This window comes from Hylobates moloch, unplaced genomic scaffold (genome assembly GCF_009828535.3).
Source record: "Hylobates moloch isolate HMO894 unplaced genomic scaffold, HMol_V3 SCAFFOLD_32, whole genome shotgun sequence".
Lineage (NCBI taxonomy): Eukaryota > Metazoa > Chordata > Mammalia > Primates > Hylobatidae > Hylobates > Hylobates moloch.
In genome coordinates this window covers 3,199,499-3,221,176 of record NW_026652307.1, presented here as the reverse complement: position 1 = coordinate 3,221,176, position 21,678 = coordinate 3,199,499, and the positions used below count along the sequence as shown (strand labels likewise).

The following is a 21,678-nucleotide window of genomic DNA, read 5'->3' as shown; positions in this document are numbered from 1 at the left end:
TTACAGAAGACAGTCAAAATCTTTGGGATGAGTGTTGGGGTATAGGGTCGTCTATTTTCATACTGTTCAAAATAGTTAAAACAATCAAGCAATGCACTCAGACCAAGCAAGATAACTTCACCAGCATCTCCAAAACCACCTCTTGCTTCCTTCCACTTACCACCTCCTGCAATGGGTAACAACTCTCCCGCCTTCTAACAGCCTAGATTCGCTTTGCACGGTTTTATAGTTTGTACAAATAGAACCATGTAGTGTGTACCCTTTTGTGTCTGGCTTTTCAGATGTTTGTGAAATTATCCATATTACTGATTAGAGCCATAGATCATTCATTCTTACAGCTGCATGGTTTTCCATTGTGTGAACATACCAGAATTTATAATTCTTTGTAGTCATGATAAATATTTGAGTAGATTGCAGTTTCCGACTCTTAAGAATCACGCAACTGGCCGGGCATGGTGGCTCACGCCTGAAATCCCAGCACTTTGGGAGGCCGAGGCAGGCAGATCATGAGGTCAAGAGATCGAGACCATCCTGGCCAACATGGTGAAACCCCGACTGTACTAAAAGTACAAAAATTAGCTGGACCTGGTGGGGCACGCCTGTAGTCCCAGCTACTCGGGAGGCTGAGGCAGGAGAATCGCTTAAACCCAGGAGGCGGAGGTTGCAGTGAGCCAAGATCATGCCACTGCACTCCAGCCTAACGACAGAGCGAGACTCCATCTCAAAAAAAAAAAAAAAAAGAGAATCATGAGACTATGAACATGTTTTTTGAGAATATATGTCTAAGTTTTGTTGGGCATATAACCAGGAGAATTGGTGGGTTATTCAAATTCTTTTTTTAAGGTTTTCAGAGTACATATAAATCATGCAAATCTGTGCTGGAATCTTCCATCCCTGACGAAAAGCCCCTTGAAGCCCTCCAGCTGCTTCTTGAAAGGCTGTGCTTTCTCCTGCTGGGCTGTGAGCCCCAAACGCAGTGACCATTTCTCAAAGTGCCCAGTGCCTAGCCACAGCCTGCTGCACTCCTCACCTTGGCTACCAGGCACAGGACACTTTGACCACTAAGCTACTGGATTCCAGACCACACTGCCTCAACTTCCAAAACCTTCCCAATTAACTCCAATCTAGCTTCCGCTTCTTGGCTGTGCTGAAGTACTCACTGAGGTGAGTGAAGACCCCCTAACTGCCAAACTCCATGGCCTGTCTTCAATCCTCGTCTCACCTGACCCTTCCGGGGCAAGTGACATAAATAAATGATTATCCAATCAAAACCCTGGCTCCAAGGGTCTCCTGGTTTCTTACCTCCATGGCTAATTTCTAGAAGGCTCTGCTGCCCAGGGAGTACCCCTTCACCTTCTTCTCCAACATTCCCTCTCATTCTGCTCCCTCTCATCCTGCTCCAGCTACCACTCACCACTAATGACTTTCATGCCTCCTCTCCAGTCCTAACTGTGCTCCAGAACCCTACAAGGGGGCTTTCTGGTGTCCTCAACAATGCCACCAGGATCTGTGTCACTGCTTCTCATGTGCTGTCCAGTGCCATTCACTATGTTAGACCACAGGGACCCAAAGAAGGACAAGACCCATTCTAACGGTCAATGCTATTAGTAAATTAGCAAATGCTGCCACAGGAAAATACAGGGCTCAGGAAACACAAAGAAGGAGCGCCTAGCCCAGTCTGGGTGGAAGGGAATGGAGGTGTCAGAAAAGTTCTCCACGAGACCCTGTCTCTGAGTTGACCCTTCCCTCACCACCGGAACTATCTGTCAACCCTATTCCCACTCCCAGGCTCATCTCCTTGATTGAGACCCCACTCCCCTCACCTGAGCTGCAGGAACACACTGGGCATCCCACCCCAGCTTTTCCTCCACCAGTCTTTCCTTTCTTTAAAGCACAGAGCAGCTCTAGCCACTCCCTGGTTCAGATTCTCCAGTGGCTCCCATGACTCCATGGATAAAAGGCCAACACTTTACCTCACAATGGACTTAAGGGCTATGCATGGCCTGGCCCCCATCTCCTCCTCTCACCTCCTGTGTCTGTTATTCACCGTTCCAGACACACAGGCCTTCCTGCTAGTCCTTGACAAGGAAGAGCTGTATGCAGGAGGCTTTCTCTGGCTCTTCATGCGAGTATCTCCAGCTTGTTACTCAAATCTCAACTCAGAAGCGCCTCTCAGGGCTCCAGAGATGCCTTCTCTGGCCACTTGACATTAGCAGCACCTGTATGCATGCAACCACACTGTGCTGGCACCTTCAGTCACACTCACCTGCTATACGTCCTTCTGCTTACCTCTTTAGTGTCTTGTTTCTGCTGCTGGACTGAAAGCTTCATACGAGCAAAAACTGGGTTCATTTTATTCACTTCTGTGTCCACAATGCCTAACATAGTGCCTGAGACTTAATAGGCCCTTAATAAATATCAGTTCAATGAATGAATGAATGAATGATGAATGAATGAATGAATGAATGAATGAATATAACAGTGAATGACGAGTCATCCAAAGGATAGTGGTTAAGATAAATTCTGGGCCGGGCGCGGTGGCTCACGCTTGTAATTCCAGCACTTTGGGAGGCCGAGGTGGGCGGATCACGAGGTCAGGAGATCGAGACCACGGTGAAACCCTGTCTCTACTAAAAAATACAAAAAATTAGCCGGGCGTGGTGGCGGGCGCCTGTAGTCCCAGCTACTCGGAGAGGCTGAGGCAGGAGAATGGCGTGAACCCGGGAGGCGGAGCTTGCAGTGAGCCGAGATTGCACCACTGCACTCCAGCCTGGGCGACAAAGCGAGAGTCCGTCTCAAAAAAAAAGAGATAAATTCTGCAGCCTGACTTCCTGGTTTAAATTCCACCCCTGTCACTTCCTAGCTGCGTTACTTTGGGCAAGTTACTTAGCCTTTCTGTGCCTTGCAATAATAAAATGGGATTAAAAACACCCGGCCCGTGGACTTCTGTTACAACAATAACGTGTCACAGCAGAGCTTGACATGCTGTTAGTCCTAAGTAAGCGGCAGTGTTTGTACCACTGCTTGGGTTGCATTCCTAAGACAGAAACCCGACCATAATGCTTAGGGATGCCCTACTGCCTCCCAGGTTAAGCCTAAACCCTGGGCTGGTAAAGCAGATTCTTCAGTGACAGCCCCCAATGCTATCTCCCAGCCTATCCCACTCCCTCCATCACACACAGCCCTTGTTCCCAAGTCTCCACCCTTCTTTCTCACCAGGTCCCAAGCAGACCAGGATCATGCAACGCTCTGCCTTTGTACACACCGCCCAAATGCCCATCGCCTTCCTCCGCCTGCCCCAACTCAAACGCCACCTCCCCTCAGAAGCCTTCCCCTCCTATCCCTGCCCTGTCTTCTTTTTTTTTTTTTTCTTTTGAGACAGAGTCTTGCTCTGTTGCCCAGGCTGGAATGCAGTGACACAATCTTGGCTCACTGCAGCCTCCAACTCCCAGTTTCAAGCAATCTTCCCACCTCAGCCTCCCTAGTAGCTGGGATTACAAGTGTGCACCACCACGCTTGGCTAATTTTTGTATTTTTAGTGGAGACGGGGTTTCACCATGTTGGCCAGGCTAGTCTCAAACTCTTGACCCCAGGTGATCTGCCCACCTTGGCCTCCCAAGGTGCTGGGATTACAGGCGTGAGCCACCGCACCCAGCCCTGCCTTGTCTTCTTACTGGCCCAGATCTGTGTTCCCTCTTTTGCCTGGGCCCTTGAGACACTGCAGGCACCTCCCTGCCAGGCTGTGGGTGTGTCAGGAGCTGTGCCCCAGGCTTCCCCACAACTCTATCCCCAACACTTTTGGGAAGGCTGATACCTTGGAAGACGTGGAGAAACACGTTATGTACATGAATGACTTTCCAAGCATGGAAACTAATACCTGCCCTCACCTCTTATTTTTTTCCCATCAGGGTTAAACTATTTGGTATTTTCAAGGTCAAAACTACTTTCCCTTTTGTTAACTAGGTTTTGTTGCAAAATTTGTTTACAAGAGCTTATTTTGTGATGAAGAAAGCCATTTAAAACTCTTCTTTTTAAAGAGACAATTTGTGGGAATTGCTGATGTTCATCTGTTTGCCTCACAGGAAATAGAAAATACAGAGCAACTAAAGTAGAATGCATTACAACGACGGGAAGGGAAGCAAGGTGGATCTGTTTCCACCACTCTGACTCTTTTGTTCCTTGCCATTCTCATACACAAACGGGAAAAATGAGACATGAAGTTTGAGCAACTTGTCAAGGGTTATTCAACAGAGGTTTTTCAACAAAGCTCAGCTATTCTAACTAAACCTAGTGGGAAAGATACTGATCCGGCTGGCTCAGCTAATCCACAGACCTAGGGGCTCTAATGGAATAAAATCAACTCTGAGCTACAGGAGTCAGCAAATCACCTTCCCTAGGCCAAATTCAGCCCACCACTTGTATTTGTAAATAAAGTTTTATTAGGACACACCCATGCCTACTCATTTATGTGCTATTTATGGCTGCTTTCAGGCTACAATAGCAGAGCAGAGACCTTCTAGCCAGCAAGCCCTAAAATATCTGATCCTTTCCAGAGAAAAATTGCCAATCTCTGATTTAGAGAACAGTTTGATCTCTGGGTTTTGTTCTATTTTCCAAGTATTAGATATTGCTCTTCAAATTATTTCAGTTGACAGGGAGATTTTTATTTTAAAAAGCTGAAAATCTTTGGTTCAAGTGTATATCATAGTTCAGAGAAAAAGTTCAATGGTTTGGTTTAGGATTGATTCAAGTGTATATCATAGTTCGGAGAGAAAGTTCAATGGTTTGGTTTAGGACTCAGATTAATATCGTTTCTCTGCTTTGGGGGCTTGGTTGTTGTCCTTGAGGAGATTTTTACAAACGTAGAACAAAGTGGGCAGATGACATGGAATGCTTTTTGCTCTGGAAAATGTCTTTTATTCAAGGTTGAACATACATTGCTCCTTCTAGCATTAAGATTCCAAGATTCTCTCCATATTCCATTGGCTTAGCTAATCCTGTTTTCACCAAAGGTCCAGATATCACTTGTTAGAACCTGGCTTTTCCCATAAATAGAAGTATATCGTCTTCCAAACTCTTTCATAGATACCTCTTGAAAGCTAAATATTTGAAAAGAAATACACTGCCCCCCAAACACTAACATATTTTATGAGTCAGTCTTTTGAAGCTAAATGTATCTTACAAGAACTCTGCAGTGACTTCAGAATTGGAATCCAGCCTTCCAACTCTTCCTATAGATGTTTGATCATATGTGACACTTTCATCACACTCCTTTAAACCTTTTACTATGGAAATTTTCAAACATATACAAAAATAGAGAAACTAGTCCCCAGCAGCCAACTTCAACAAGTATCAACATTCTGCCATTTATCTTTCCATCTATCCCTCTCCTGACTTTTTATTTACTGTTTGTTGCAGTATTTGATAGCGGACTTCACGCATCAAATGATTTCACCCACGAATGCTTGTTTCTGTTAGATGAGGCCCTTTTCCTTCGAACAAAACCGTGACACTATTATCACATCCAACAAAATAATTATTAATATTATCTAATACCCAGTCCAACTCAATTTTCCCTGTCTCAATAATGTATTTTTATAGTTGATTTGTTCAACTAAAGATCCAAATATGACCATATATTGTCTTATGTTGATAGGTCTCTTAGGTCTCTTTATATTTGCAATAGGATCCCCTCATTTTTCACTCACCCATCCCTGACACACATTTAAGTTCTAATTGGCCAAGCAAACCTTATCAACAATAACACCTCTTCAGCCTCCATATGCTATAAGCAAAACTAGACATTCATAGGCCTGTAGATGCTTAGGCATAGACATACAGCTCCACCTTCCATGTGCAATTCAACATGAAAACCAATATGCCAGGCCATCCCACATACTTTCTGCTTTCAAGGGAAGAAATTTAGATTGCTTCAGCAAGCCAATTCTCTGAAATTAAATCTCTTCTGTGCTGCAATGGCCTGAAGACTCTGAATGATTTAAAAAACAAGACATCCATTCATTATGGCTCCCTTTTCAAATTAGCCAAACATAATCAAGAATCACAAAGTAAATCAGACAAAAGCCTCGTAATCCGTTATGGTTAACATTAACAACATTAATTGAGCACCTAGATCATGCGAGACATTGGGTTATAGAAAGGATGGCCTGTGTCCCTACCCCAAGGGACCTACAGTCTAAACAGAGAGGCGTCGCATCATTTAGACACAAATGCCCAAGGAGGACAACAGTCACAGTACCACCCAAACTGACATCCATCTCCTATCCCCTAGGTTAAGAATATTTATGAGGTTGATCCATGTGGTGGAATAAAAAGAAAAGAGCGGGCTGGGCACAGTGGCTCACGCCTGTAATCCCAGCACTTTGGGAGGCCGAGGCAGGTGGATCACGAGGTCAGGAGATCGAGACCATCCTGGCTAACACAGTGAAACCCCTTCTCTACTAAAAATACAAAAAATTAGCCGGGCGTGGTGGCAGGCGCCTGTAGTCCCAGCTACTCGGGAGGCTGAGGCAGGAGTATGGTGTGAACCCAGGAGGCGGAGCTTGCAGTGAGCCGAGATCGCGCCACTGCACTCCAGCCTGGGCGACAGAGCAAGACTCCGTCTCAAAAAAAAAAAAAAAAAGAAAAGAGCAGAAGGAACCACATTTGACTGTGAATTCTACCATTCATGAGCTGTGCCACAATGGATAAGTTACTCAACCTGATTTTCAGTTTTCTCATCTGTTAAGAGGAATAATCCCACCTACCTCACAGAGTAGCAGCTGTTAACACTGAATCATAAGCTCTTACATAAAAATCCAGCAAAGATGATGATGATGATAAAATCACTGAATACTTTACAAAGCACTAGACTAGAATGTTTTCTGGCTATCCATCTAACCCTCACACCAGTCCTATGAGGCAACTCCCATTCTCATGCCATTTTCCAAAGAATTCAACAGAATGGGTGAGTGGTCCACCCAACGTAACACAGCTACAGGTGTGAGAGAGCCAGGATGTAGAGGATAAAACTTCAGGGTTCTTTCTGCCAATAATGGTATGATAATACCTCCCAATACTACCATGGGGAGGTGTAGAGGTAGAAGCAGGGCGACACAAATGAGCATGCCCTCCCGTACAGATCAATTATGTTATAAACTCCTAAGGTACAGCATTCCACAGCTCCTACCCTTGCCCAAACAGGAAGTCCCCAAGAGGCTGCCAGAGTTGTCCTACCCAAGGTGTGGTTACGTTCAGAGCCATAATGGTGGTTTCCTTCCTCATTGGGGCAAGTCTTCAGCTGTCTGCTAAAGAGTACTTAAGTCTTTTTAATCACAAGTCTCAAACATCTAACATTTGTTCAAATATTTGTCCAAAGATCGATCATAATTTTTTCCTATATAATTCCTTACTTCCTTTTTTGTACATACATAGGCGAAAAAGGACTGAAGGAGGGTAGCCGTCAGAAAAGAGGTGCAACTACCCTGTGGCCACTATACTGTGAGAAGGCTGACCTAGCCAAGTGGAAAGGGCACCTCGCGGAGAACTGAAGTCCTGGCCAATAGTCCTGGCAGATCTCCTAGCCAACAGCCAGGACCTATGCCACCCACATAAGTGACATCATTTTGGACTTCCCCAACTGAAACCACATTAAGCAGAAGCACCACCCAGTCTACTCACAGATTTGTGGAAAATCAAATGCTGTTGGTTTAAGCCATTGAGTTTTGGGGTGGTTAGATAACTGAAGCAGCTAGAAAACAGCTTTCCAGTCAGACCAAATACCAAATCTATGAATGAGAAGCACCATCATAGCAGCTAAACATTGTTTATCAATGGAAATGATACAACTCCTTCAATCCGAGCATGCCCATCGGCTGAAACATTCAGCTGGGTAAACCTGGATCTATACTGTACCAGGCTCAACAATGTTAAATAACTACTAATAATGATCACATTAATAACAGTAAGAGCAGCCAATATTTACCAAGTGTTTATTACATACTAGGCATTGTGCTAAATCCTTTATTCATTTAATCCCTTATAAAAGCCTTTTGAGGTGGGCCACTATAATGCCCATTTTACTGATGAGGTCGCTGAGGCATAGAGTGGTACAGTGACTTGCCTGGGATCACACTGCTAGTAAACAGTGATACGGGATTTCACTCTTGGCCATCTGATTCCACAGACACCGGGCTCTTAACTATCAGCTTGTTTTGCCCCTTCAAAAGTGTTATGCTACTTTAACAAAACTGTCCCTTGTTGGTTTTTTCTTGTTCTGTTGTTTTTGAGACGGAGTCAGTCTGTCGCCCAGGCTAGAGTGCAGTGGCGTTCACTGCAACCTCTGCCTCCCAGGTTCAAGCAATTCTCCTGCCTCAGCCTCCCGAGCAGCTGAGATTAGAGACGCGCGCCACCACGCCCGGCTAATTTTTTTATTTTTAGTAGAGACAGGGTTTCACCATGTTGGCCAGGCTGGACTCAAGTGATCTGCCCATCTCTGCCTCCCAAAGTGCTGGGATTACAGGCCTGAGCCACCGCACCCAACCGAAACTGCACCTTCTGAGTTAATGTGTGTAAAGAGTTTAACACTGGGCCGGGCGCGGTGACTCACGCCAGTAATCCCAACACTTTGGGAGGCCGAGGCGGGCGGATCACGAGGTCAGGAGATCGAGACCATCCTGGCTAACACAGTGAAACCCCTTCTCTACTAAAAATACAAAAAATTAGCCGGGAGTGGCGGCGGGCGCCTGTAGTCCCAGCTACTTGGGAGGCTGAGGCAGGAAAATGGCGTGAACCCAGGAGGTGGAGCTTGCAGTGAGCCGAGATCGTGCCACTGCACTCCAGCCTGGGCTACAGAGCAACACTACGTCTCAAAAAAAAAAAAAAAAAAAAAAAGAGTTTAACGCTCTCTGGTCCATGGTAAGTTTTTAGTAAACACCAACTTTTACTATTAGGAAACCTGCAGATGTGGAAGGAAAGATGAGAGAAAGTACTGTATATGACTGGCATACAGTACGCCCCCAATTAATGTTAGCTATTTGGATGATTTATATAGGGCTTCTTCACCAGCAAGCACTCCGGTGCTCGGTAATTCTCTGTTTACAAGTAGGCTTTCCCCACACCCTGTGAGCTCCCTGCGTGTGGAGCTGTTTTCAACACATCCTTGCAGGCTGGGAGCCCAACACGTGGCCCCCAGAGCAAGTAGCTGCTCAGTAAAAGTTTCTTGACGAGAAAGAAAACGCTTCCTTCCTTCACCAGAAATGCGAACTTGGATTTCTAAGATGACACCTCCCCCAGGTACCAGCCCTTAACATGATTCCAAAGAAGAGGGCAAGAAGGGACAAGGGTCCCACCCAAGAAATGCGGGGGCCAATGGGTTCCATGGGATAAGAGATGGAGCCGGGCTTGTAGCCAGGACACTTGAGAACTCCGTGCAACCCCGTGGCCGGCCACACCGAGAAGGGGACCTCCCAAACCCCCCAGCAGTCCTAAAAGTCCTTAGGAAAAGGGCGAGGCCCTGAGAGGTAAGTCACCCACCTCCCAGCTGGCGGGCTCCCGGCCCGCCCTGGGTCGACTAGGACTTGAAACTAACCCTTCCTCCCATCCCACGGCGGCTGCAGGCGCAGGAAGAAAAGAAGTGACAGGAAGTCAAAAGTTTCCCCAACAAAAAAAATCCTTCCCCCGAGGGAAGGGAAGGGCTCCCACCCTCAGCCCGCCCCGCCCAGGGAGGAGGGACCGCCACCAGTCGATCTAGGCAGTTGGGGGTCCCGCTGTTCTGGTCCCGACAAGGAGGGCCTGGCTTGAGGTTCCTCCGCCCCGCGCTTCGTGCACTCTGAATTCTTTGAGAGGGTCCCAGGGAGGGACAGGGGTGCCCCAACTCTTACTTACAGTCGTCTAAGTCATCCTGCAAGTCCACAAAGTACAGGGGGATCTCTGAAAACCAAGAAACACACAAGGAGTTACCAGGGGGCTGCGGCGAGAGGGGACGGGGTCGGGCAGGGGCCCCTCGGCCTCGCGGGGTGGTCACGGGGCGAGGGGGCGACCAGCACCCCTGGCCCTCGACCCCAGCCCCACTCACCCGCCATCTTGGGATGGGCCTAGAGGGGGTACCGGCAGGGGCGGGGGCCTGTAGACAGGGGCGGGGCCGTCGGCTGCGGGCCCCGCCCCCGGCCCGCGCCGGCCGGCCGGCCCCGCCCTCTCAGCGAAGGTGGCTGCCGAGGTGGGCGGGGAGGTCAGGTGACCCGGCCGGCGTCCCAAGATGGCGGCGGCGGCGGCGCCCGGAAGGCCGCGGCGGCGTCCCGGCTGCTAAGGCGGGCCCCACGCGGCTGGCAGCGGACAGGCCGGACCTAGGGCCGGAGGACGGGCGGCAGCCGCCTCTGCGCGGACCAGGGCTGGGCCGTGCGGCGGCAACGGCGCCAGGGGATGCTTTTGCTGGGCCTGGCCTCTCCCTTCTCAACTTAGGGCGGCGGCGGGCCCGCGCCCCTGGCTCCCGGGCCATGGCGCTGAGGGAGCTCAAAGTGTGTCTGCTCGGGGTGAGTGGCGGCGGGTCTGGCCGGGAGGGCCACGGGAGGCTGGGCTGGCGGGGACCCCGGATCCTCCATGTTCCCTCATCCCTTCCCCCCTCCCACGTCCGAGACGCTGTCTACCAGCCCCGTGGACCCTCCCTCCAGGTCGGGAGCCGTCCCGCCCACCTCTTGCACCCTCCAAAAGGTCCTGGAGGCCGAAGGGACCCTTGCACTTCCCCTCCCTGGAGCCCGTGGACTCTTCCTGCCCCACAAAGAGCAAACAGCCCCCCCTTGCCTCTCTATTGCATCTGGGTTAAGAGAGGCTCTTAAATAGTTTTCTCCCAACTTAACAAGGTATTATTTGGGAGTTGGCCAAGTCTTCCAAAGTAAAACCAATAACAGGTCTTTAGGTTTTATAAGCAGCATTAGCCTGCTTTGTCTCTTGGGTGTTTTTGAACTTATGGGATACCCCTGCCACTTACCCAAAGAGTTACTTTGCCAAGTAACTCTTCCTGTGGAGAAGAGGGGTGTTCAAATCAGGAAGCCCCGAAGACTAGTTTGAAGCTTCAGCTTCCTGTCTTGTCAGGAAAGACAAGGTGTTGGCCATTTCAAAGCCTTCTTTCTGAGATTGATGCTGTCATTCCAGAGTTTCTGCCTTAAAGATCGGCAGGAACTCCAATAACTAATCTTTATTCCCTCCAAATAGGGTGGGGGTAGGATTCATCAGGGATTACTCAGAGGTAACTCAGGAGTTCAAAGTTTACTAACATATGTTAAAAAGCAAGTGGACTTGTTACTTTTTACACGAAGCAGAAACTTTGGGTCTTTCAAAAGGTCCCAATCTGTCTTAACTGCAAAAACCTCTCCCTTTTAGTACAGTTGGAATTTCCTAATTACTCTACTGAATTTTTATGACAACCGCTTTTGTGTTCCTCAGTTTATAAAATTTACACGTCTAGGGTGATTTTTCTAAAATCCTGAACTTATGCCACAAAGTAGTTTTTGGTGTCTGCCAAAAGGTAAACTTTTTCTCAGTCCCTCATCTCGTTCTCTTTCAGGATACAGGTGTAGGTAAATCGAGTATCGTGTGGCGGTTTGTGGAAGACAGTTTTGATCCAAACATCAACCCAACAATAGGGTAAGAGATTTTTATTTGATACACATCTAAAGGTGCATTGAAAATCCTTCCAAATACATAGTGTGTTACAGGTGTAGGCCCTGCGCTTTATAGTCATTGAATTCTGAGTCGCTGGTTCGCATCATCTCTGGAAGGACTCGAAAGAGTCCAGTGAGGATCTGTGTATTTTAGGAAAATTATCTTCGGACTTGGGGGTGAGAACTTCAAAATGCAAATATGAATTGGAGTTCTACTAATTATTAGAATAGACACAGAAGCTTCAGTCTATAAATATCAACAACAATTACACCTTGAAATAAGGCAGATGAAAATAGATCCTGGTGCTATTCTTTCAGGCATATCAAGTAAAAGACATTTAAATGGTTTTTGTCCTTCCTGAAAGTAGCAGGTTGAGATCTGAACCCTTACACATTCCTGTACTGGTAGTAATAATAAATTAATACATTCATATTGAAATGGAAGGGTTTTTCAGTTCTCTGGTTCTAATGTAAAGTTGATTGTTCATATGTTTTTGTCTCTATAAGAAAACTTTTCATTTTGCAATACTAATCCTTTGACTACATAAGAAGTTGTGTTTTATAGGCTTTAATACTATGTTAACCTTATAAAGCTAAATAGGTGCTGTGCTCTAGTTTTATCATGAAACCCTCAAATGGTTTCCAGCATTTAAAGAAAAAATCTATGTTATCCATCATTAGGATAAAATTGGCCTTTGTGCTCTATGCAGATCGTTCTTTGACTAATAGAGAAATATTTTACAGCCCAGGAGAGAAACTGCCATAAGATTGTCCCCTGAGAAATTATGCTGTCAGAGGTTTTTTATTTATTATTTATTTATTTATTTATTTATTTTGAGACACAGTTTCACTCTTTTTGCCCAGGCTGCGGTGCAGTGGCGCAATCTTGGCTCACTGCAACCTCTGCCCCGGGTTCAAGCGATTCTCCTGCCTCAGCCTCCTGAGTAGCTGGAATTATGGGCGCCCACCACCATGCCCAGCTAATTTTGTATTTTTAGTAGAGACAAGGTCTCACCATGTTGGCCATGCTGATCTCGAACTCCTGACCTCAGGTGATCCGCCCACCTCAACCTCCCGAAGTTCTGGGGTTACAGGCATGAGCTGCCGCGCCTCACCTATGTGTTCAATATTTTTTATCTGCTTTTTTTTTTTTCACCCAGGCTGGAGTGCAGTGGCACAATCATGGCTCACTGCAGCCTCAATCTCCTGGGCTCAAGTCATCCTGCCACATCAGGTAGCTGAGATCACAGATACACACTACCACACCTGGCTAATTTTTTTTATTTTTAGTAGAGATGGAAGTTGCACCATGTTACCCAGGCTGGTTTTTTTTGTTTGTTTTTTTTTTGTTTTTTTTTTTTGAGACGGAGTCTCACTCTGTCGCCCAGGCTGGAGTACAGTGGCGCGATCGCAGCTCACTGCAATCTCCGCCTCCCGGGTTCATGCCATTCTCCTGCCTCAGCCTCCCCAGTGTAGCTGGGACTACAGGCACCCGCCATCATGCCCGGCTAATTTTTTTGTATTTTTGGTAGAGAAGGGGTTTCACCGTGTTAGCCAGGATGGTCTCGATCTCCTGACCTCGTGATCTGCCCGCCTCAGCTTCCCAAAGTGCTAGGATTACAGGCGTGAACCACCGCGCCCGGCTAGCCAGGCTTGGCTTGAACTCCTGGGCTCAAGTGATCCACCCACCTCAGTCTCCCAAAGTGCTGGAATTATAAGTATGAGCCACCACACCCAGCCTATCTACTTTTTTTTTGTTTTTGTTTTTGTTTTGAGACGGAGTCTCGCTCTGTCGCCCAGGCCAGAGTGCAGTGGCGGATCTTGGCTCGCTGCAAGCTCTGCCTCCCGGCTTCACGCGATTCTCCTGCCTCAGCCTCCTGAGTAGCTGGGACTACAGGCGCCCGCCACCATGCCCGGCTAATTTTTTTGTGTGTTTTTAGTAGAGATGGGGTTTCATGTATTAGCCAGGATGGTCTCTATCTCCTGCGCTCGCGATCCGCCCACCTTGGTCTCCCAAAGTGCTGGGATTACAGGCATGAGCCACCGCGCCCGGCCGCCTATCTGCTTTTTTAAACCCTACGGGTCTCCTACACATTTGAAAGCATGGGGATGAAATTCACCAATAAGTTTCTGCAATTAAAATGCTTTTCTGTGTCCTTTAAGAAAGAGCTGGGTATGACACGTGTAAAACATGACCCCATCCTTCTCAGGGCCTGCCTGTCCCTACCTGCATGGGAGAGTGAAGTGTTGGGAAGTGACAGCAAGTACTGCTGGTGATTCAGCGAGTGACACACTTCACACTGAGTCAGAGCTGAAAACCCAAAACCCACAAGACACCCAGACACCACCTTGGCTAGAAGTGCTCTCTCAAATGAGAAGAGAGAAAAGTGAAGGGTGTAGCTTCATGCATCTCGGTGAGGCCCGCCCCGTCCTGAGTGTCCACTGTTCCCTTTTTGCCAGTGGCTCCTGAGCTGCCTCTAGTCCACTCTGCACCAGGAGATTTGGCTCACATTTTCAGGAGATTTGGCTCACATTTTCACATACAAGGAAAATCGCATACAAGGCTTTCTCCTCATTTTCTTTTTTCTGCCTTTTTTTGTTTCTTTTTCCTCAGTTTTAGAAGGTGGCTTCCTCCTTTGTGACCAACCCCAAACATGCCCCTGAGCTCTGGAGCCCCACCTCTTCATGAGTTACCCTGTGTCTTCCTCAGCCCTATCATCTTCTCATACCCTGCACACAGGTTCTGAATCCACCCCACTCCACCACAAGAGCACCCATTCCCCAACCTACTGCTCAGATGGTGGAACTCCTGAAAGAGAAGTTACCACTTCCTCAACTGCTGCCCACTCCTCAGCCTCTTGTCATCTCAGCTCCGCCCTGCCATGCCACTAAAACCACCTTCCCTTGGTACCAGTTTCCATCTAATAGCCAAAGTCAAATGGCCTTTTCTTGGTAGTTTTCTTTATTCATAGAGTGCCTGCTATATGCCAGGTGCTAGACTGGGTACTGGTGCCTAGACCAGGGGTCGGCAAACTGTGGCCTTTTTGCCCGCCTCCTGTTTTTGTAAATAAAGAGTTACTGAAACAGTCACACCCGATTATTTACTTATTGTCTTGCTGCTTTTGGGCTACAATGACCAACTTGAATAGTTGCAACTAAGACTTGATGGGCCACAAACCCAAAAATATTTGCTGTCTGGTACTTTTCTGACCCCTGGTAAGTTTGCTGACCCCTGATTTAGACAATGGACTTCTGTCCTCGTAGACCTTACCTACAAGAAGCTACGTTATGACTAGTGTACAGGAAATGATTTATTCTTTTTCTTTTCTTTTTTTTTTTTTTTTTTTTTTTTTGAGACGGAGTCTCTGTCTGTCACCCAGGCTGGATTGTAATGACACGATCTTGGCTCACTGCAACCTCTGCCTCCCATGTTAAAGCGATTCTCCTGCCTCAGCCTCCCATGTAGTTGGGATTAGTTGCACATTTGGGAATCTGCCCGCCACAATGCCAAGCTAATTTTTGTATTTTGAGTAGAGACAGGGTTTCACCATGTTGGCCAGGCTGGTCTCAAACACCTGACCTCAGGTAATCTGCCTGCCTTGGCCTCCCAAAATGCTGGGATTACAGGCATGAGCCACTGCGCCCAGCCAGAAATGATTTATTCAACCCTTTTCTGTGCTATGAAGGAGAAATGTGCAGTACTATGAAAACGTGTGACAGGGATCTGACCTGGGCCTGTGGGGATAACTGATTCCTACAGTGATCAGTAAAGGTGTGAAGCACCTAGCAGCACTGACATTTAAATATTGAAAGATGAATGGATTAAGTTTAAGAATAAAAGTTGGCTGTGTGCGGTGGCTCACGCCTGTAATCCCAGCACTTTCGGAGGCCAAGACAGGTGGATCACCTGAGGTCAGGAGTTCGAGACCAGCCTGGGCAACATGGTGAAAGCCCGTCTCTACTAAAAATACAAAAATTAGCCAGACGTGATGGCACACGCCTGTAATCCCAGCTACTTGGGAGGCTGAGACAGGAGAATTGCTTGAACCCAGGAGGCGGAGTTTGCAGTGAGCCAAGATCGCGCCACTGCACTCCAGCCTGGGTGACAGAGCAAGACTCCATCCAAAAAAAAAAAAAAAGAAAAGAAAAGTTTTTGAAGAATGGAAGTGAAGTAGTTGGTGGTGGTGAGGGACGGTGGGTGGGTAGGAAAGAACTAGAATGGGCATGAGGGACAGCAAGGACCGTGAGGCAAGAGGGCGAGGGAGGTTGGAAGAGGGGTCAGGAGGCTGGGGTGGCTGGAGGACCCACAGCAAGAACCAGGAGAGACGGCAGGGAGGTTGATGAGCCAGCAGGGACCAGTCCACAGGGCCCTGGAGTCTGGGGGAGGAGCCAACATCACTTACTGCAGGACACATCCCCGCTTCTCAGATTGAAGCTCCTCTGTCTTCTCTAGTTCCCTTCCTGCTTCATAACCGTGCTTCCTCAATGCAGTCTCCTGGCCTCTCATACTGATTTGATAAATGCTGGTCTTCCCCAAGCTGTGTCCTGATTTCCCATGTTTCTCACCTCCCTCCGACACCTCACCTTCACCTGTATAATGTGACCTCTAAGCCCATGCCTCCAACCTATGATTTGGACCTAGTCTCCTAAAGAACTCGATCTTTGTTCCTCCTCCAGTCCTGCATACCTCACACAGTATCTGTGTTCTTCCCTAAGGACTCGCCTGTGTCGTATCATGGGGAAGAGCATGGGCCTTGAAGAACCATGCTTCCTAGACTTAGGGCCTTGACTGTGTGCTAGCAGGGAGAATACCTGCGCAAGTGACAGAGCCACTCTTTTGGAGGTGCGGGGGGAGGTCATAGTCCTGCCTACCTTATAGGGGGTTTTAGGAGAATTCCGTGACTCCATACACAGAGTGGGCATAGGAAGTGTGCAGTAAATGGTGGTGGTACGTAGTGGTACTGTCATCGTATCCCTCTTCACCCCACCCCCAGCCCAATCCCCAAACCCCATTCATATCCATTTAAGAAAGGGCCCTCTGGGACCCCTTCCTGAAGGAGAGCTTGGGCCCTCCTTCCCATCCTCACATCTGAGCCCTCATCTTGCCGGGGCTATTGAGCTGATTTTAGAACCAGTTGTTCTGTGGCCTGGCTCTGCCACTTGGAGTCAGTTCTCCTCATTGTTGCTGTGTGAGCTTCATTAAAGACAAGTTTGATCCCCTCAGTCAAAACCACGGCAGAGGAACCCTTTCCTAGCCCGGGCCCAGCCTCATCTCTCCTGTGCTTCCTCCATGTTTTTGTTGCTCACTTCCTCCCCAGCACGCACCAAGCAGCACCCGTTCCACACCTGGGTTTTTGGCACATGCTGTTCTCTTTCAGGGTCCTTTCTTTTCCTTGTCTCCTTGGCAAATTCCTGATTGTCTCTGCAAACTCAGGTACATGTTAGTGGCTCTAAAAGTTGCAGACTCCAGGGTCAGCAAAGGCCAGGCAAAGAATGTAAATGAGAGATGGACCAGGTAGAAACACTGGAGGGAGGCTCTCAGGCATGAACTGCCCAGACTCCCTGCCCTCCCTGTATCAGGTCCCCTCGTTCATCTTCTTACCTCCAGGGACACTTTGCTTCGGTCTCCTTCGGCATTGTCATCCCTTTGTATGTCCAGATCCCAGGGTTCTGAAGTAGACTCCTGCCCATTTGCATTTTGTCTCCTCTTGTTTGATGTCATGTAACTCCAATTGTAACCACAGCAGGGATTTTCAAAGCTGAGGCTTTTTTTCAGACATATGCATGTCTCTGGTCCCTCTTCCAGGATTCCAGGAACCCCCTTCCTCCACACTACATATATGCTGCAAGAAGAGGAGGCCCCCATTAAAATCACCACCATAGTGAGCCATTGTGTAGTGAGCCTATTGTGTCCCTCAAGTGTGCTAGAGTAGAAGAGTGGCTCCCTGCACGTGGGTGAGTCCTACTGCAGCAGCACCAAATTCCCTCTTAAGCTCTAGACCTGCAGATTCTGCTCCCCATAGAGCCTGTGCCCACAGGTGGCCCATAGACACCTAGGGACTGTCCATGTATGTCACTGAGCTCATCAACTCTCTCTCAGAGGCTTGGATCTCTGCTGCTCTTTCCATGGACCTTGGGGTAGAGGAAAGGACCAACTGTCCTCAGGTACTCAAGCCAGCAACCTCAGCATCCTTCTCAAATCCCTCCTAACTCACCATCTCCTCCCCCCAGCCAGTGGTAAGTCACTCGCTCCTGTCCAAGCCACCTCCCAAATATCCCTCCTTCTCTATTGCTGTTATATGACCTCTAGGGCTTCATCTTCCTTCATGGAGGTGAGACATGGACGCTAGACTCTGATTAGATCACAGCTCTGCCATTTGCTAGCTAGTTAGCCCTGGGCAGTTTATTTTATGTATTTATTTTTTGAGATGGAGTTTTGCTCTTGTCGCCCAGGCTGGAGTGCAGTAGCGCAATCTCGGCCCACTGCAACCTCCACCTCCCAGGTTCAAACGATTCTCCTGTTTCATCCTCCCGAGTAGCTGGGATTACAGGCACCCACCACCACGCCCAGCTAATTTTTGTATTTTTGGTAGAGATGGGGTTTCACCATGTTAGCCAGGCTGGTCTCAAACTCCGTACCTTAGGTGATCCACCCACCTTGGCCTCCCAGTGTGCTGGGATTGCAGGCGTGAGCCACCGTGCCCAGCCAACCCTGTGCAGTTTAATCTCTGATCTCTTTCTTCATAAGCAAGTAAGGATAATGATAGGACCAGCTCCATATTGTTAGGAGAATTCCAAGAGAGGTGTATTTAAAATGCTTAGGAAAGTACCATGGATACTGGAACTCAATAAATGGTGGTTATTATTCTTTTTTTTTGAGACAGAGTCTCATTTTGTCGCCCAGGCTGGAGTGCAGTGGCGCAGTCTCGGCTCACTGCAAGCTCTGCCTCCCGGGTTCACGCCATTCTCCTGCCTCAGCCTCCCGAGTAGCTGGGACTACAGGCGCCCGCCACCGCACCCAGCTTATTTTTTGTATTTTTAGTAGAGATGGGGTTTCACCGTGGTCTCAACCTCCTGACCTCGTGATATGCCCACCTCGGCCTCCCAAAGTGCTGGGATTACAGGCGTGAACCAACACGTCCGGCCTATTATTCTTTTTTAATTTTTTATTTCTATTTTTTAGAGACAGGGTCTTGTTCTGTCACCCAGGCTGAGGGACACTTTGAGCTCAGCGCAGCATCAAACTCCTGAGCTCAAGCAATCTTCCTGGCTCAGCCTCCTGAGTAGCTAGGACAACAGTAGCACAAGCAGTACGCATCACCATGCCTTGCTAATTCTTTTTATTTTTTGTAGAGATGGGTTCTCACTGCGTTGCCCAGGCTGGTCTTGAACTCTTCGCCTCAAGCGATCCTCCTGCCTTGGCCTCCCAAAGTGCTAGGATTAGGCATGAGCCACAGCATTTTGCCTATTCTTTTGTAAATGTTTAAATCTTTTTAAAATTTTATAATTATTTCTATCAAAGCAATGTGTATATGGTTTTTAAAACCTGAAATAGTGTTACGAGGCCAAGTGTTGTGTAACAGTACCCTACTCTGAGCCATTCCCTGGAGGCTTACTGTTGCCTTCGCGTTTAGCTATTCTTTCTGATTTTTTCTCCAAATTTTTTCATAACATGCATGCACAGGTTGAGTATCCCAAATACAAAATGCTCCAAAATCTAAAACTTTCTGAGCAACAATATGACACTCACAGGAAATGCCCATTGGAGTATTTTGGATTTGAAATGCTGAACTGATATAATGCAAATATTCCAAATTCTGAAAAATTCCCAAATCAGAAACACTTCTTTTATTTTTTCCAAAATCGGAAACACTTCTGGTGAGCATTTCAGATAAGGGATACTCAGCATGTACTGGTAGTTGTTGATCCCTCTCTCCTCCCCGCCTCCTGTTTAAGGCAGTATCTACTGATTCTTTTTCTTTGGAAGATGGGAATTTTGCCATCCTCCTCCTCCCACTTCCTTGTGCACATTTGCCCTCGCTCCATCTTTCCATTAAAGTTCTCTCATTGGGAGTCAGTGTGCCATAGTGTTTAGAGCCAGCCTGTCTGCCTTTACCTCCCAGCTCTAGCACTTAGTTGCTCTGTGGCATTGGACAAGTTATTTAATTTTTTTGTGCCTACATTTGCACATTTGGGAATCCTCCTTGGCATCTAATTTGTAGGGTTGTTGTGAAATTGAATTCAAACACATAAAAATTGCTTAGAATGGTGTATGCCATATGGAAAGCATTTGTTATTTCTTAGCAAATGACAGAATTAAATTTTAAAAGCTTATTTTTTAATCTCCTACTATGGTTTTGAACTTTATATAAATGGAATTAGTATACACACACACATACATGTAGTTTGTTTCTAGGACGATTAGACTAACATATGGAAAAAAAAAATGATTCTTGACCCTTACCTCACAAAGTAAACGAGTAGAAACAGATCACAGACCAAAATTTAATAAGGCTATAAAAGTTCTAGAACAACATTGGACATATAGGACACACAAAAAAACAAAGCATAAAAAGAAGCTGGAGTTGATCAAAATTAAACATTTTTGTTGAATTCAGCATTTGTTGAATTAAATCACCTTGGCACCTATGAATTTATATATGTGTATGGGTGTATTTCTGGATTCCCTTTTCTGTCCCATTGGTCTATTTGTCTGTCCTCAAGCCAGTACAATATTGTGTTCATTGCTGTATATGTATAGAAAGTCTTGGAATCAGATAGTATATGTCATCTAATTCTATTGTTGTTTTTCATGTCTGGCTCCTCTGGGTCTTTTCATTTCTGTATAAATTTTAGAATCACAGTGTCCATTTCCTCAAAAGAGCCAGGTGAGATCTTGATTGGGAACACATTGAATCTCTTGACTAATATGGGAAGAATTGGCATCTTAACACTATTCCATTTTTGATCCAGGAACATGATATATTCACTGTTAATGTAGGTCTTTTATCGTTCATTCAGTCTTTTACCATTCAATTTGATGGTTGTCTCTAGGTTTTTTATAAATGCCCATTATCAGGTTGAGGTTGTTCCCTTCTATTCCTGAATTAATGAGATTTTTTGTCATGAATTGTGTTGAATTTTATTAGATGGTATTTTACATATTTTGAGCTGTTCATGTTCTTTCTGTTAAAATGGTGCATTACAACCATTGAGAGTTTAATACTGAAATATTGAACCAATCTGGCACTCCTAAGATAAATTTCTCTTGGTCATTACACATTATTATTTTTTATATATTGCTGGATTTGATTTACTAAAATTTTGTTAAGGATTTTTATCTGCATGTAGTTTTCTGTAATAATCTTTCTCTAGTTTTGGTGTCAGGACCTCATCAAAAGAGTTGAGGAATGTCTTCTCTTCTACTTTTTTGGAAGAGTTTGTGTAGAATTGGTATTATGTCTTCCTTAAAGTTTTGGTAGAATTCACAGATGAAACCACCTGAGCAGAGAGTTTTCTTTGTCTGAAAATATTTAACTACAGATTCAGTTCCTTCAGTAAATACTGTAAAGGCTTATTCAGGCAACTATTTCTTCTTAAGTAAGTTTTGGTAGTTTGTGTCCTTCAAGGAATTTGTTCATTGTATCTCTGTTTTTTTAATTTATTGGCATAAAGTTGTTTATAGTATCCACTTCTTAACCTTTTAATGCTTTGGGATCTGTAGCAATACCCCCCCTTCCATTTTTGATAGTGCTGATTTGAGCCTTCTCACTTCTTTTCCTGAACTATCCAGCTATCAGTTTATCAATTTTATTCATTTTCTCAAAGAACCAGTTTTTGTTATCTGAGCATTTAGAACTGTAAATTTCCCTTTACGTGCTGGTTTAGGTGAATTTCACAGATTTTGATATGTTGTGTTTTCATTTTCATTTAGTTGCACCTATCGTTTCTCTTGTGACTTCTTTGAGCATTGGTGTCTTAGAAATATATTTTCTAATTTCCAATTCTTTGGGTATTTTCC

At 46.4% G+C, this 21,678-nt stretch overlaps 2 protein-coding genes across 2 annotated transcripts in view; one reads left to right on the top strand and one right to left on the bottom strand.

Moving 5' to 3' along the window:
• LOC116463300 (serine/threonine-protein phosphatase 4 regulatory subunit 1-like) overlaps nt 1-10,143 on the bottom strand; it is a 72,389-nt gene extending 62,246 nt beyond the window's left edge. Inside the window, 2 exon segments of the mRNA XM_032146335.2 lie at nt 9,886-9,930; nt 10,076-10,143. Coding sequence (XP_032002226.1) covers nt 9,886-9,930; nt 10,076-10,082 — 52 coding nt within the window. The 5' untranslated portion in view covers nt 10,083-10,143.
• Nucleotides 10,144-10,231: 88 nt separating this feature from the next.
• The window catches only part of LOC116463276 (ras-related protein Rab-22A), a 60,402-nt gene continuing 48,955 nt past the window's right edge, over nt 10,232-21,678 (top strand). The window contains exons 1-2 of the mRNA XM_032146311.2: nt 10,232-10,529; nt 11,561-11,640. Of these exons, the coding sequence (XP_032002202.1) occupies nt 10,494-10,529; nt 11,561-11,640 (116 nt within the window). The 5' untranslated portion in view covers nt 10,232-10,493. The remainder of the gene's footprint in view (nt 10,530-11,560; nt 11,641-21,678) is intronic.